Genomic DNA, 16,975 nt, shown 5'->3' with positions numbered 1-16,975 from the left:
TCTCTCTCTTTGATGTATGGGAACTGACCAGGGAACTTGGTAAATCTCTTGTCAATATCATGGAGGATTTGAGAATATCGGGTCTCTATTTAGAACAAAATGGTGGACTTGTAACTATCATCAGAACAAACAAGGTGCTTTTGTAAATATCAAGTCTATTTTTCCACATCTGGGAATCTTTGTGAGCCTGATTATATAGACCCCTGGGTGACCCTAGTCATGTAGCTCCCTGCCTAACCTCACCTGTCCTTACTCAAAAGCACCGTTAAGTTTGTACCCCAGGCTGTTGGGTGAAAGAGACATTTCTTTTTGTTTTCTCGAACTATATCGCAGTATTAGCAAACTTCATATTTGCGATGACCACTTTGATTGGCCTTTATTATTATTAAATGCCCATATATTACTCCCCTTCCACTGCCTTTTAATTCTTTTTCTTTCCTTTCCTTTCCTGTCCTTTTTCTTTCTTTCTTTTTCTTTCTCTTTCTTTCTTTTCTTTATTTCCTTTCTTTTCTTTCTTTCTCTCTCTTTCCTTCTCTCTCTCAATCTCTCCCTTCCTTCCTTCCTTCCTCAGGTCCCAATGCCTAAAACATGGCCCACACTCAATTTATATTTTGGAAATTTGGAAACATTTTTAAATGAAAATTATAGAACACATGGCCTTTTGGGCAAAAAAATGGTTGGAACAAAAATTCCATCACTATGGTGGTACATGGGATTCCCTGAAGGAGACCAGATGCATACCCCACATATTAAAATGAATTTCTAGACTACAAAATACAAAGTAACATTTCAAATCTGTGAGTAATGCAACTTTGTGTGAAAATCAGTCATGTTGTTTCTCTCTTTCCCAGAAATCACCTCCACCACCTGGGACCAGGCAATGATACACAAATTTCAAAGTTTCTTCTTCTGGGATTTTCAGAGGAACCACAACTGCAGCCCCTCATATTTGGGCTTTTTCTCTCCATGTACCTGATCACTGTGTTTGGGAACCTGCTCATCGTCTTGGCTGTTGGCTCAGACTCCCATCTCCACATGCCCATGTACTTCTTCCTCTCCAACCTGTCCTTTGTAGACATCTGCTTCACCTCTACCACCATCCCCAAGATGCTGATGAATATACAGACAGAGAGCAAAGTCATCATGTATGCAGGCTGCGTTACTCAGATTTATTTCTTCATACTCTTTGCTGTGTTGGACGTCTTTTTACTGAGTGATGGCCTATGACCAGTTTGGCCATCTGTCACCCCCTGCACTACATGATCATCATGAACCCTGGGCTCTGTGGACTGCTGGTTCTGGTGTCCTGGGTCATGTGTATCCTGAATTCCTTATTACAAAGTTTAATGCTGTTGTGGTTTTCCTTCTCTACACACTTCCAGATCCCCCACTTTTTTTGTGAATTCCATCAGATGATCCAACTTGCTTGTTCTGACACCTTTCTAAATAACTTGGTGATGTATTTTGCAGCTGTCCTGCTGGGTGGAGGTCCTTTTGCTGGGATCCTTTACTCTTATTCTAAGATAGTTTCCTCCATACTTGGGATCTCATCAGCTCACGGCAAGTATAATGCATTTTCCACCTGTGCATCTCACCTCTTTGTTGTCTCCTTATTTTATTGTACGAGCCTAGGAGTGTACCTTAGCTCTGCTGCTCCCCAGAGCTCCCACTCAAGTGCAGTAGCCTCGGTGATGTACATGGTGGTGACGCCCATGCTGAACCCCTTCATCTACAGCCCGAGGAACAGAGACATAAAGAGGGCTCTGAAAGGAATCATTGGGGTTCCAGTGATGCGAGGGCCAATCTTGCTGGGGCAGAAGAAGTGCCCATGATTGCAGGGCTCAGAGCCTCAGAGCCAGAAACTGCTATTCTTCTATCAAATTGGAAGTAAAATTTCCTCCTTCTATTTATTTCCTAGAATTTCCGTTTGTTTGAATTCAACTTCTCCATACATTTAAGTAATTCACTTTATTAATCTTCTGCTCTGAGAAACTTCAATAGCAGCGTAATCATGAATTCTGTTCCCAAATATCAATACAAATGCCTAGAATGGGAAGAAGCAGGTTTTTATAATTTCTCTCAGTTCTGATTGCTTTTATAAGTGTATCTGTTCACTAGGACTGTATAAAAAGCCATTCTGAAAACACGTGTCTTCATATAATGCTTTTATAATCGAATGACATTGTCTGGTGGGGAGTTGTTCTGATGTATTGTGTACTAGTCAGTCTCTACTTTGTATTTCTAAAGGTCATCCACGATGTTTTGTGGAGCTGTAGTTCACATCTTTCTTCAACTGCTACATGATATTTATGCCATTTAAATATGTAGGTTCGTCTTACAGTTTATTCAAAAAGTAATTTACCAAATATAAATTGTCTTAATTGAATTTTGCCATTTCTATATACATATGTGACACTTTGCCTTCTTCCCAGTTATAACACATTTCTCCCACCTCTGTCAAGTGTGACTCAGCTACAGGTGCTTTTGATCCGGTGTGAGACATACACCATTAGAATTTTAAATTCTAACTGAACTATTGGAGTTTAATTACATACAATAAGCTACATGTATGGTAAAGGTACAGTTTTCTGAATTAAAGGCATTATACTTGAACATATATACTGTATGGGACCATTTGTAACAACTCAAGAAGATGCACAGGAAGTCTAATCTGCATTTTTTTTAAATTACCATGCTACAAAAATATTTAATAAAATCTTTAAGAAACTTAGAAATGACTGATGATTGATAATTCTCTTAAGTAAACAGACTACAATAACATTATAGTCACTGGCTAAGTTCCATCATTTTTTTTAATTCTCTTTGATTTTTTCTCTTGGTCTTCTGTTATCCTTTCTGCAGGTCGCTTCTTCAACCCCTTCATTTGCCTGGTTTGTAGTTTGCTTAGGTCTTGCTTCCTCATATGAATCCTTCCATAAGTTGTACCAAAAGTATCATGGGAGACATTTTTCTTCTTCTTTGCCTTGAGCGCTTTTGGCATTTTCATAGATAATTTATAAAGATCATCTGATGCCAGATGTGTCCTCCTCAGAACCAGATCCAATGAGGGCCCTATGTCTTCCAATTCAATCCTTGGTGTTCTACAACCAGATTTCTTCAACAGCAACTTATAGCTTCGAAAGTAAATCTTCCCATTCAATGCAGTGAAGTGCAGAACATACTCTAAACCAGCCAGGCGGATATTTGGTACTGTGGGGCCTCTGAAGAAATCACTAAGACTTTTTAGCCTTCTGTAGTCTTCTGTTACATCAAAATCTCACCAGCAAAGATTAACATGGGTTTTGTTCCCTCGGGACATTTACTATTCTTAATATCTTTTAGAGAGACAATCTTCTCGATACCCAACTCAATCATAGCCAGCACATGGTAGTCATACATACGACCTATTACTAGATTATTTGGCCGCGTCTTATTATGGGAGCCAAACATAAGTAAAGAACAATCTGACTTCTTTGAAAAGAATTCCAATGATGTCTCATCCTCAAATGGTCTTGTAATGTTTTTCTTTTTATACAGAACTCCATACGGTTTTTTCAGTGCATACACATCTTTAAGTACTTGTGTCACCATGGAATTTGCATTTCCCCCTTTAATCAGCATAGCATTTTTAATATTTTCACTGAGTTTCAGTTCTCTCTTCTCAAGGAATCTCTTGGCTCTTTTCGTTTTGGGCTTTACAACTCGATCCAAAGCGTCCATGGCTACCGCAACGCGAATCCCGGGAACGCACGTGCACTTAATCTGCATTTTTATGTTGTTAAAAATGTAATTCACCTGGACATCTGTTTCCTCATTGCTGAAGGTAATGTGGAAATTGAAATGCATGTTGTGAGGAATAAAGGGTTGGATACACTTTGTCATGTCCAAAGAAAACATTTGAGGGTGTGGAGTGTGGGTATGTATGTAAGTGTGTGCACTCATGCACATCTTTCTTTCAAATAAACATGCTTACACAAATGTGTGCAAACATACACACACTGGTTTATAATTCCATCTATTATGTTGAAAGAAAATCTGGGAGAAATTTGCAGAATATTGAAATGAAAAGGAATGTTTGCATGAACGTGAAATAGGAAGAATCTAGTAATTTTTTTTTTTTATTTGAGAGAGAGAGAATGAGAGAGAGAGAGCACGAGAGGGAAGAGGGTCAGAGGGAGAAGCAGACTCCCTGCCGAGCAGGGAGCCCGATGTGGGACTCGATCCCGGGACTCCAGGATCATGACCTGAGCCAAAGGCAGTCGCTTAACCAACTGAGCCACCCAGGCGCCCAGAATCTAGTAATTTTGACACAAGTTAGTTGAACATAATATAAAATAAAATTTAAAGTAGAATGAGTGACTTAATGTAAAAAAAAAAATTAGGGTGGGGCGCCTGGGTGGCACAGTCCTTTGAGTGCCATACTCTATGTTTAGGCTCAGGTCACGACCTCAGGGTCATGAGATCCAACCTTGTGTCAGGCCCTGTGCTCAGTGTGGAGTCTGCTTGAGTTTCCCTCTCCCTCTCTCTGCCCGTTCCCTCCCCCCATCAAATAAATAAATAAATCTTTTTTTAAATTTTATTTTATTATGTTATGTTAGTCACCATACAATCATCACCAGTTTTCAATGCAGTGATCCATGATTCATTGTTTTCGTACAACCCCCAGTGCTCCATGCAGTACGTGCCTTCCTTAATACCCATCACTGGGCTAACCCATCCTCCCACCCCCTCCCCTCTGAAACCCACAGATTGTTTCCCTGAGTCCATAGTCTTTCAGGGTTTGTCTCCCCTGCTGATTCCCCCCCTTCAGTTTTCCCTTCCTTCTCCTAATGTCCTCTGTGCTATTCCTTATGTTCCACAAATAAGTGAAACCATATGGTAATTGACTTTCTCTGCTTGACTTATTTCACTTAGCATCATCTCCTCCAGTTTGATCCATGTAAATGCAAATGGTGGCTATTCATCCTTTCTGACGGCTGAGTAATATTCCACTGTCTATATGGACCACATCTTCTTTATCCATTCATCTGATGAAGGGCTTCTCGGCTCTTTCCACAGTTTGGCTATTGCGGACATTGCTGCTATGAACATTGGGGTGAATATGGCCCTTCTTTTCACTACATCTGTGTCTTTGGGGTAAATACCCAGTAGTGCAATTGCTGGGTCATAGGGTAGCCCTATTTTTAGTTTTTTGAGGAACCTCCATACTGTTTTCCAAAGTGGCTATATCAACTTGCTTTCCCACCAACAGTGTAAGAGGGTTCTCCTTTTTCCACAACCTCTCCAACATTTGTTGTTTTCTGCCTTGTCCATTTTTGTCATTCTAACTTGTGTAAGGTCATATCTCAAAGTGGTTTTGATTTGAATTTCCCTGATGGCTAATGATGTTGAAATATTTTCATGTGTTTGTAAGCCATTTGTATATCTTCTTTGGAGAAGTGTCTGTTCATGCCTTCTGCCCATTTTTTGACTTAATTATTTGTTTTTTGGGTGTTGAGTTTGAGAACTTCTTTATAAATCTTGGAAATCAATGCTTTGTCTGTAGTGTCATTTGCAAATATCTTCTTCCATTCTATGGGTTGCCTTTTAGTTGTGTTGACTGTTTGCTTTGCTGTGCAGAAGTTTTTTACCTTGATGAAGTCCCAAAAGTTCATTTTTGCTTTTGTTCCCCTTGCCTTTGGAGATGTGTTTTGAAAGAAGTTGCTGTAGTCAATGTCGAGAAGGTTACTGTCTATGTTATCCTCTAGATTTTCATGGATTCCTGTCTCACACTGAATTCTTTCATCCCTTTAGAGTTTATCTTTGGGTATGGGGTAAGTAAATGGTAGCGTTTCATTCTTCTGTATATAGCTGTCCAATTTTCCTAGCACCATTTATTGAAGAGGCTGTCTTTTTTACATTGCATGTTTTTCCTGCTTTGTCGAAATTTAGTTGACCACAGAGTTGAGGGTCCATAGCTGGGCACTCTATTCTGTTCCATTGATCTATGTGTCTGTTTTTGTGCCAATACCATGCTGTCTTGGTGATCACAGCTTTGTAATATAGCATGAAATCAGGCAACGTGATGCCCCCAGCTTTGTTTTTCTTTTTCAACATTTCCTTGATGATTCGGGGTCTTTTCTGGTTCCATACAAAATTTAGCATTGTTTGTTCCAGCTCTTTGAAAAATGCCATTGGCATTTTGATTGGGATGGTGTTGAAACTGTAGATTGCTCTGGGCAGCATAGACATTTTAACAATGTTTATTTTTCTAATCCATGAGCATGGGATATTTTTCCATCTTTTTGCATCTTCTGCAAATTCTTTCATAAGTGTTCTGTAGTTTCTAGAGTACAGACCTTTTACCTCTTCGGTTAGGTTTATTCCTAGGTATCTTATGGTTTTTTTGTGCTATTGTAAATGGAATTGATTTCCTGATTTCTCTTTCTACGTTTACATTGTTCTTTGCATTGATTTTATATCCTGCCACATTACAGAATTGCTGTATGAGTTCTAGTAATTTGGGGGTGGAGTCTTTTGGATTTTCCACATAAAGTATCATGTCATCTGCAAAGAGAGAGAGTTTTACTTCTTCTTTGCCAGTTTGAATACCTCTTATTTCTTTTTGTTGTCTGATTGCTGATGCTAAGACTTCTAGTACCATGTTGAGCAATAGTGGCGAGAGTGGGCCTCCTTGTCGTGTTCCTGATCTTAAGGGAAAAGCTCTCAGCTTTTCTCCATTGAGAATGATATTCGCTGTGGGCTTTTCATAGATGGTTTTTATGAGCTTGAAGAATGTTCCTCTATCCCTATACTCTGAAGAGTTTTAATCTGGAAAGAATGCTGTATTTTGTCAAATGCTTTTTCTGCATCAGTTGAGAAGACCATATGGTTCTTCTCTCTCCTCTTGTTAATTATTCTGCCGACTAAAGTGTTTTTCCGAGGTATATTTAATGTCAACTCAGGGGCCCTTCTTTGGAGAATCAAACACAACTGATCTCAACTCTAGGGTGAGTACTGAGTCTTTCTCTCCAAACCACACAGGAAGAGGATCACATGGCTTATTTACTAAAATCACCCTAAAGCTGTAAATGGTAAAGTAAACCATCAACAAAAGAAATTCAGTATCATCTCAAAGTTAAGGTAAAGTCAAGGAGGTTAGAACTCTGGAAGACAGGTAAATTCATGAGAAAGAGGATTAAAAAAAAATGGATTCACTTGACTTCTACTCTGGCTCCCAGGAACCAAGTATCAGCAGGAAAAGTTGCCTTTCTGTCCAGACCAGTTGCCCACAGGGAATGGAGTGCTCTGAAGTGGGAGTAACAATGGAAACAGTGCCTAATGAGCAGACACAGAGCTGTAAATATCGTATCTCCTCTGCTGCAGAGCTTCAGCATGTGAAACCTTGGACTGGCCACAACATGGTTGTTATTTCTGGGTTCCTAAGTCTGGCTGGGGGACCCATGCCTCTCTGCTTCCTGCTGTCCTGTCTGGGAACAGAGCTGCGGTCTCGAGCATCAACCATCCGGGGAGGAATTCAGACCTCCACATGGAGACTTTCATCTTAGAGACCCCAAACAGGTGAGCCTGAGAGCTCAGCAGGTATTTCAGGAAAGGAGCAGAGAGAATGGAAGCTGAGAACTTTGACCTGAGGTCACCTGAGACTAGGTACACTCATTTATAATTAATTTACGTAGTGTGTTAAAGAGAAGTGTCCATAGGACCCAGCAATACAGGCATCGTTGATGATACATGGTGGGAATGGAAGTCCAGTTGGATGAGACAGGGGAAGGAATGGGGGACCTAAAATGGTTCCAGTGGAATTAGAACATATCCGAGGAGTTTTGCAGCTAAGGGGAGCAGGAAATCAGAGTATTTGGCTTGGAGCACGGGTGGTGAACTGTTTAGGGTGTGGTGGGTTTTGAACATGTTCTGTATTTATTGAAAGACCCAGACCCATGCAGGTAACTATTCCCTTGCGACAGCAGTTCCTGAGATGCACATTTCTCAGAACCTTCTCTCACACTGAGTATTCACATGGAAAAGTGTGTTTCATATGCAACAAGGGGTATGCTAACTAGCTTTACTTTGTAATGTTTCATGACCAAAAAGTGTGTAAACGATGGAGGCATTTGTGAAACGTAGAGAAAACGCTCCCAAATCTGTTCAATGGTGAAAATAACTCATTTACTCACAGGAAGGAACGGTGCTATAAGCATCCTACATGTGGTGACCAATGCTGTATCCACCCTAGGACGATGGGTACTGCTGTCCCCACTCTCTGAGTGAGGATATTCCCATTTGGAATGAATTGATTGTTCCTCCCATGTTCCAACATTGTATATGTGGTAGATCTGATGTTCAAACCTGGTTTTCTGATTCAAAAATTTGGCACTTAAAATCATTTGGAAAAGTCTTTTTTTATTTCATCTTTAAAAATCCCCTTCTATTGTCCTACATTGAGTACTACAGTGTGTATTTTCTGTTGTAAATTGCAGGTTTATTCCCTTTGCACATTTTTCTAGAGGGATATTCAATCAGTAAAATGTCTGACATCATAAAAAGCCCACTCTTTTCTTGTTTGAATACATTGTTCTTTTTCTGCTTTGTTAATTTTCTGGGCAGCAAGGGCATGTGGCAGGGGCTGGAAGGCTGCCAGAACCTGGGAAGCTTTCTGCTCATCACAGTCTCTCAGGAATCCCCTGAGTTTATTAGATCTCCTTTACCACTCATGTCCATTTCTTTCCTGCATTTTATGAACCTCCTTTTTGTTTTTTTAAACATTGTATTTATTTATTTGACATAGAGAGACACAGCGAGAGAGGGAACACAAGCAGGGGGAATGGGAGAGGGAGAAGCAGGCTTCCCGCCAAGCAGGGAGCCCGATGCGGGGCTCGAACCAAGGACCCTGGGCTCATGACCTGAGTCAAAGGCAGACGCTTGATGACTGAACCACCCAGGCGCCCCAATAACTGACATTTAAAGAAAAACTTTAAAAAAAGAAAAAAAAGTATTAAATAAATAAATGAAGCCCATAAAATTCAACACTTTTATGCTTTTTTTTTCTTTCCTTGTAGGCAGCACCACCACATGGAATCAGACAATGACACAGGAATTTCAGAGTTTCTTCTTTGGGGATTATCAGAGGAACCAGAATTACAGCCCATCATATTTGGGCTTTTCCTCTGCATGTACCTAATCACTGTACTGGGGAACCTGCTCATCGTCCTGGCCGTCAGCTCAGACTCCCATCTCCACACCCCCATGTACTTCTTCCTCGCCAGCCTGTCCTTTGCAGACATCTGCTTCACCTCCACCACCATCCCCATGATGCTGTGGAACATCCAGACTCAGAGCCAAGTCATCACCTATGCTGGCTGCCTCACACAGATGTACTTTTTCATACTCTTTGGAAGTTGGGACGACTTTCTCCTGACTGTGATGGCCTATGACCACTTCGTGGCCATCTGTCACCCCCTGCACTACACGGTCATCATGAACCCTCGGCTCTGTGGACTGCTGGTTCTGGTGTCCTGGGTCATCAGTGTTCTCAATTCCTTGTTACAGAGTTTAAAGGTGTTGCGGCTGTCCTTCCATACAAAGGTGGAAATCCCCCATTTTTTCTGTGAATTCAATCAAGTAGTTGGGCAGGCCTGTTCCGACACTTTCCTTAATGATATGGTTATGTATTTCGGGATTGTGCTGCTTGGTGGCGCTCCCCTGGCTGGGATTCTTTATTCCTACTCGAAGATTGTTTCCTCCATACGTAGGATATCCTCAGCTCAGGGCAAGTATAAAGCATTTTCCACCTGTGCATCTCACCTCTCCGTTGTCTCCTTGTTTATTGTACAATTCTAGGAGTGTACCTTAGCTCTGCTGCTCCCCAGAGCTCCCACTCAAGTGCAGTAGCCTCGGTGATGTACAAGGTGGTGACGCCCATGCTGAACCCCTTCATCTACAGCCCGAGGAACAGAGACATAAAGAGGGCTCTGAAAAGAATCACTGGGGTTCCAGTGATGTAAATGCCAATGGTCCTGCGGTTGAAGAGGTGCCCATGATTGCAGGGCTCAGAGTCTGAGAGCCTGGAACTGCCGTTCTTAGATCAGGCTGTGGAACTAGAACCTGCTCCTTCCACATGTTTCCTTGAATTTTCATTTCTTTGAATAATTCCACTTCTCAATACATTTAAGTAACTCACTTTACTAAGCTTTGCCTCTGGCTGATATACAGACAGCTTCCCCTTTGTCCATTGCATACACTCCCTAAATTTTCCCCAACCTTGGACACAAATGCCTGGAAATTTCTGTATCTTACATGGGGCAAGGTGGATTTCTTAAAAATAAATTTATTTCATAGACTTCTACCATGCCAAGTAAATTTTTCATAGCTTTTCCAGAAGAATAGTGTTGAGTTGTGTTCTCCATTTGGGAGTAAATACACTTGGCCACTAAACCCTTCACCTAATTTTATTGTAGATGAAAATAGAAAAGCCCAGGGTTCACCTAGAGTCTGTGTATCTTTTTACATCGCTTCCTTCACTCCTCTTCCTGATGATGTGGACTCTAACATTGTTCTATTGAAGTCTCAGGTTGTGACAGGGATGCTCAGGCTAGGAAAGCCTGGGCACTCCCCTGCACCCCTGTGCTTCTGGACATTCCCACAGATGCTTCTCTGACCAGAGCCTCTGCTGGGGCTACACTGGCCCTTGGGTTCTTACTGTGATTGCAAGACACACCTCAGCAATGCCCATCAGGGAACTGTAACAAAACCAGGTTTATCCTCACAGGTCCTGGCGAGCACCTGGGATCCCAAAGCCATTCAGGGAGCTGTCAGAGAGGGAGAGTGGCATTGAGAGGGAGACAGAATTCCCCTGAGGGATCTGCCTTTACTAGGGCCCATGGCCAGAGTGGTTAGGGGTTTGTGGGTTCACACTTTATTGGAGATTTTTAAATGATTAGAATTTGGGTGCTCAATGAGAAAATCAGCGTCACTCTTGTGTCAGTATGGAGGTTACCCAGGATTTTTTGAAGAGGTACTTCATAGGTGGGGCAGCCTGAGCGCTTATCTGGTAATTGTGTCCCTCACCCAATTGTGTGTTTACTCAACCTGACTACCTTAGAAATGCATGCCTCAGAGATCAAAAGCTTAATGTCAGGTCATTACATTACAATCAAAATGCTTAATGTCAGGCAGTTACTCTGGAAACATGCTCCTGTGTTTCTGAACTGGTCTCCTGCTTTTATTCTGTGATGCAGCTCCCTGTCCAGAAAGCCTACCATAGCCACTGGCAAACACTGAGTAGCAAACCTGTACCTCCCAGTGCAGTCTACATGGAAAGACAAATTTGAACAAATAGATTGACCAGGTATATTCTTCGTGTCAGGATAATCACAAATATGATGATGCAAAATTTCAAAAATTTTATTCCTATACAAAATGTTTCTTTTTTATGATTTCCTTTGTTCTACTCACTTTGGGCCTTCTTTTTTCATTAGGAAAGAGTACTTTTAATATAAAATCAGTACCAGGGACTGATTTAGAGCAGGCATACCAAATGTGAATTACCTTAATTTAATTTCTTTTTCCCATATCCCTAGAGACACTGCTTTCTTCCTAGTTAGGAGTGATATCTTCCATCCCTGTTCATTGTGAATCAGCTACACCAGTGCGCTAGATCTTACCCTCAGCTATGGTCCACTAGACTTTTTCCATCAACTATATCCCTGAAGTATAATTATATTTAATAAACTGCACCTATTTAAACTACATAGCTTCACATTTGTGGTGAGCCCAGCATAGCCTAAAGAGTTGGCGGTTGAACCACTATGTTGCACACTGGAAACTAAAGAACTTTGTGTGTCAACTACACTTTGAAAAAATTTTTAAATAAACTATACAGTTTGATGCATAGAGCAGTTGGGCAATATTTAGGAGGACATTCTGAATGATTCTGTTTCTATAAATTCCAGAAAGTGCACAATAAGCTTTAACTAATTTGTTCTGTAAATTATTAAATTTTCATGCCCCTGACCCTCAGTTTTCTTTTTTTTTTTTTTTGGAATCTTTTTTATAATTTTTTATTGTTATGTTAATCTCCATACATTACATCATTTCTTTTGGATGTAGTGTTCCATGATTCATTGTTAGTGCATAACACCCAGTACTTCATGCAGAATGGGCCCTCTTTAATATCCATCACCAGGCTAACAAATCCACCGATGCTCCTCCCCTCTAGAACCCTCAGTTTGTTTTTCAGAGTCCATCATCTCTCATGGTTCATCTCCCCCTCCATTTTCCTGCTTCAGTCTTCCCCTCCTGCTGTCTTCTACTTTTTTTGTTTTTTTTTTTTTTTTGAACATGTATTGCATCATTTGTTTCAGAGGTACAGATCGGGGTGATTCAACAGTCTTGCACAATTCACAGCACTCGCCATAGCACATACCCTCCCCAAATTCTATCACCCAGCCACCCCATCCCTCCCAAACCCACCACTCCAGCAACACTCAGTTTGTTTCCTGAGATTAAGAATTCCTCATATTGGGGGCGGAGCAAGATGGCAGAGGAGTAGGAGACTTAGATTTCGTCTGGTCTCAGGAATTCAGCTGAATAGGGATCAAACCATTCTGAACACCTACGAACTCAACAGGAGATCAAAGAGGAGAGTAGCAACAACTCTCTGAACAGAGAAGCGACCACTTTCTGGAAGGTAGGACGTGCGGAGAAGTGAATCCGAGGCGATATTCGGGAGGATAGACGGCGAGGGAGGGGCCTCCGCCGGCCGCTTCTGGCAAGTGCTAGAGCCACGGACCACAAAAGCGGAAATGTTATAAGTCGGCTCCGCTGAGGGACGTCGCTGCAGTGGCTAAGCAGGGGGTGGAATCCTCCTGGGACAGTGTGGTCTCAGGACCCTTGGGGTCACAGAAAGACTGGGGGTGCCTGAGTGCGGCAGAGCTCCCAGGGATCGGAGTGGGGAAGCCGGCTGCAGAGACGGAGCCGAGGCGCGGGCTCTCAGCTTGGGGTTGCAATAAACTGTGATCCGCGGCCCAGTTGGGGCACTGCTCCTGCAGCAGGGACCCAACAGGCGGCAGATCCGGGGGCACTCCCCTTCCTTCCTGGGGAGGAGCAGCGCGGGAACGCACCGCAGGGATCTGCTGGGTTTGGAGACTCCACACGGGGTCAGGTGCCACAGATAGCAATGCTCGGTCACAGGCCGGTTGAGCAGGGAGTGCGGCCGGAGACCGGGGACAAGGGAGTGACTGCTTTTGTCTGGGGGCACACTGAGGAGTGGGGCCCCGAGTTCTCAGCTCCTCTGGGAGGAGATTGGGAGGCCACCATTTTTGCCATGGTCCTCCAAGGCTGTATGGAGAGCTTGCAGGGAACAAAAGCTCCTGAGATCAAACCCGAGCAGCTTGCTTAGCCCGGAGCGACAAGGGCGGGGCAATTCAGCCTCCGGCAAAGACATTTGGAAACCACAGCAACAGGTCCCTCCCCCAGAAGATCAGCACGAACAGCCAGCAAGCCAAGACCGAGTTTACTGATCAAGGAGAACGGGAGAACTCCAGCGCTAGGGGAATACTGCACATAGAATTCATGGCTTTTTTTTACCATGATTCATTAGTTCATCAAAGTTAAATTTTGTTAACTGTTTTTTTTTCTTTTTTCATTTTCAACCAACATCTTATCAATCTCTTTAAAAAAAAAAATTTTTTATTTTTCATTTCTAGAATCATATTTTATCCCTTCATAGTAGTTACCCTTATTTTTGGCATATATCTATAAGTTGTTCTCTCTTTAAAATTTTGAGATACAGTTTCTTCTAACAGATCAAAATATACCCTAAATAACTAGTGTACGGCTCTGTTCTAGTCTCCTGCCTGATCACATTCTCTTCTTTTTTCTTTTTTTTTAAATCTTCTTTCTTTTTTCAAACAACTTCTTATCTTATCAAGTCCTTTTATAAAATCTTTTATAATTTTCATCTTTACAGTCATCTTCTATCCCTTCATTGTATCAACCCTTATTTTGTACATATATGTCTTTCTTCCTGTAAAATTTTAGGAGCCACTTCTTTCTAGCAGACCAAAATACGCCCAAAATCTAGTGTGTGGCACTGATCTATGCACTAGCCTGATCATATTTCATCACATTCTGCTTTTTTTGTATTGTTCTGTTTTTGTTTTTATCTTTCTTTTTCTTTTTTTTTTTCTCTTTCTTTTTTCTTTCTTTCACTTTCTCTTCCCCTGGTTTCAGGTCTTTTCTGATTTGTATACAGTATATTTGCTGGGGATGTTTTAAACCTGTTAGCATTTTGTTCTCTCATTCATCTATTCTCCCCTGGACAAAATGAGAAGACGAAAAAAATCACCTCAGCAAAAAGACAAGAGGTACTACCGTCAGCCAGGGACCTACCAATACGGACATTAGTACGATGTCGGACCTAGAGTTCAGAATCATGATTTTAAAGATACTAGCTGGGCTTGAAAAAAGAGTTGAAGTTATTAGAGAAACTCTTTTTGGAGAAATAAAAGAACTAAAATCTAACCAAGTCGAAATCAAAAAGACTATTGATGAGGTGCAATCAAAAATGGGGGCACTAAATGCTAGGATAAATGAGGCAGAAGAGAGAATCAGTGATATAGAAGACCAAATGATGGAAAATAAAGAGGCTGAGAAAAAGAGGGAGAAACAACTACAGGATCACGAAGGCAGAATTCGAGAGATAAGTGATTCGATAAGACGAAACAACATTAGAATAATTGGGATCCCAGAAGAAGAAGAAAGAGAGAGAGGGGCAGAAGGTATATTGGAGCAAATAATAGCAGAGAACTTCCCTAATGTGAGGAAGGAAACAGGCATCAAAATCCAGGACGCAAAGAGAACCCCTCTCAAAATCAATAATAATAGGTCAACACCCCGACATCTAATAGTAAAACTTACGAGTCTCAGAGACAAAGAGAAAATCCTGAAAGCAGCTCGGGAGAAGAGGTATGTAACCTAAAATGGTAAAAATATTAGATTGGCAACAGACCTATCCACAGAGACCTGGCGGGCCAGAAAGGACTGGCAAGTTATCTTCAGAGCACTAAATGAGACAAATATGCAGCCAAGAATACTATATCCAGCTAGGCTGTCATTGAAAATAGAAGGAGAGATCAAAAGCTTCCAGAACAAACAAAAACTAAAGGAATTTGCAAACACGAAACCAGCCCTCCAAGAAATATTGAAAGGGGTCCTGTAAGCAAAGAGAGAGCCTAAAAGCAGCAAAGATCAGAAAGGAACACAGACAACATACACTAACAGTCACCTTACCGGCAATACAATGGCACTAAATTCATACCTTTCCATAGTTATCCTGAATGTAAATGGGCTAAATGCCCCAATCAAAACACACAGGCTATCAGATTGGATTCAAAAACAAGACCCATCCATATGCTGTCTGCCAGAGACTCATTTTAGACCGAAAGACACCCCCAGATTGAAAGTGAGGGGGTGGAAAACCACTTACCATGCCAATGGACACCAAAAGAAAGCTGGGGTGGCAATCCTTATATCAGACAAACTAGATTTTAAAACAAAGACTGTAATAAGAGATGAGGAAGGACACTCTATCCTACTTAAAGGGTCTATCCAACAAGAAAATCTAACAATTGTAAATATCTATGCCCCGAACATGGGAGCAGACAATTATATAAGGCAATTAATAACAAAAGCAAAGAAACACATTGACAACAATACTATAATACTGGGGGACTTTAACACCCCCCTGACTGACATGGAGAGATCATCTAAGCAAAAGATCAACAAGGAAATAAAGACTTTAAATGACACACTGGACCAAATGGACTTCACAGACATATTCAGAACATTCCATCCCAAAGCAACAGAATACACATTCTTCTCTAGTGCCCATGGAACATTCTCCAGAATTGATCACATCCTAGGTCACAAATCAGGTCTCAACCACTACCAAAAGCTTGGGATCATTCCCTGCATATTTTCAGACCACAATGCTTTGAAACTGGAACTCAATCACAAGAGGAAAGTCGGAAAGAACTCAAATACATGGAGGCTAAAGAGCATCCTACTAAAGAATGAATGGGTCAACCAGGAAATTAAAGAAGAATTAAAAAAATTCATGGAAACCAATGAAAATAGAAACACAACTGTCCAAAATCTTTGGGATACAGCAAAGGCAGTCCTGAGAGGAAAGTATATAGCAATACAAGCCTTTCTCAAGGAACAAGAAAGGTCTCAAATACACAACCTAACCCTACACCTAAAGGAGCTGGAGAAAGAACAGCAAATAGAGCCTAAACCCAGCAGGAGAAGAGAAATAATAAAATTCAGAGCAGAAATCAATGAAATAGAAACCAAAACAACACTAGAACAAATCAACGAAACTAGGAGCTGGTTCTTTGAAAGAATTAACAAGATTGATAAACCCCTGGCCAGACTGATCAAAAAGAAAAGAGAAACGCCCCAAATCAACAAAATCATGAATGAAAGAGGAGAGATCACAACCAACACCAAAGAAATACAAACAATTATAAGAACATATTATGAGCAACTCTATGCCAGCAAATTAGATAACCTGGAAGAAATGGGTGCATTCCTAGAGAGGTATCAACTACCAAAATTGAAGCAGGAAGAAATAGAAAACCTGAACAGACCTATAATCACTAAGGAAATTGAAGCACTCATCCAAAATCTCCCAAGAAACAAAAGCCCAGGGCCAGATGGCTTCCCAGGGGAATTCTATCAGACATTTAAAGAAGAATTAATACCTATTCTCCTGAAACTGTTCCAAAAAATAGAAACGGAAGGAAAACTTCCAAACTCATTTTATGAGGCCACCATTACCTTGATCCCAAAACCAGACAAAGATCCCATCAAAAAGGAGAATTACAGACCAATTTTCTTGATGAACATGGATGCAAAAATTCTCCGCAAAATACTAGCCAATAGGATCCAGCAGTACATTAAAAGGATTATTCAC

The 16,975-nt window shown here is 41.2% G+C and overlaps 1 protein-coding gene and 2 pseudogenes across 1 annotated transcript; 2 read left to right on the top strand and 1 right to left on the bottom strand.

Moving 5' to 3' along the window:
• The first annotated feature begins 873 nt into the window (after positions 1–873).
• Positions 874–1,832, top strand: LOC113916092 (olfactory receptor-like protein OLF4). Its single transcript, XM_035726495.1, is given in 3 exon segments — positions 874–1,211; positions 1,213–1,233; positions 1,235–1,832. Coding segments are annotated over 3 exon segments (864 nt in total). The 5' UTR covers positions 874–966.
• Positions 1,833–2,794: 962 nt separating this feature from the next.
• Positions 2,795–3,720, bottom strand: LOC113916093 (annotated as a pseudogene).
• Positions 3,721–9,069: 5,349 nt separating this feature from the next.
• Positions 9,070–10,001, top strand: LOC113933903 (annotated as a pseudogene).
• The last annotated feature ends 6,974 nt before the right edge of the window (positions 10,002–16,975 follow it).

Source organism: Zalophus californianus, chromosome 1 (genome assembly GCF_009762305.2).
Source record: "Zalophus californianus isolate mZalCal1 chromosome 1, mZalCal1.pri.v2, whole genome shotgun sequence".
Lineage (NCBI taxonomy): Eukaryota > Metazoa > Chordata > Mammalia > Carnivora > Otariidae > Zalophus > Zalophus californianus.
This window is presented reverse-complemented; position numbering and strand designations above follow the sequence as displayed.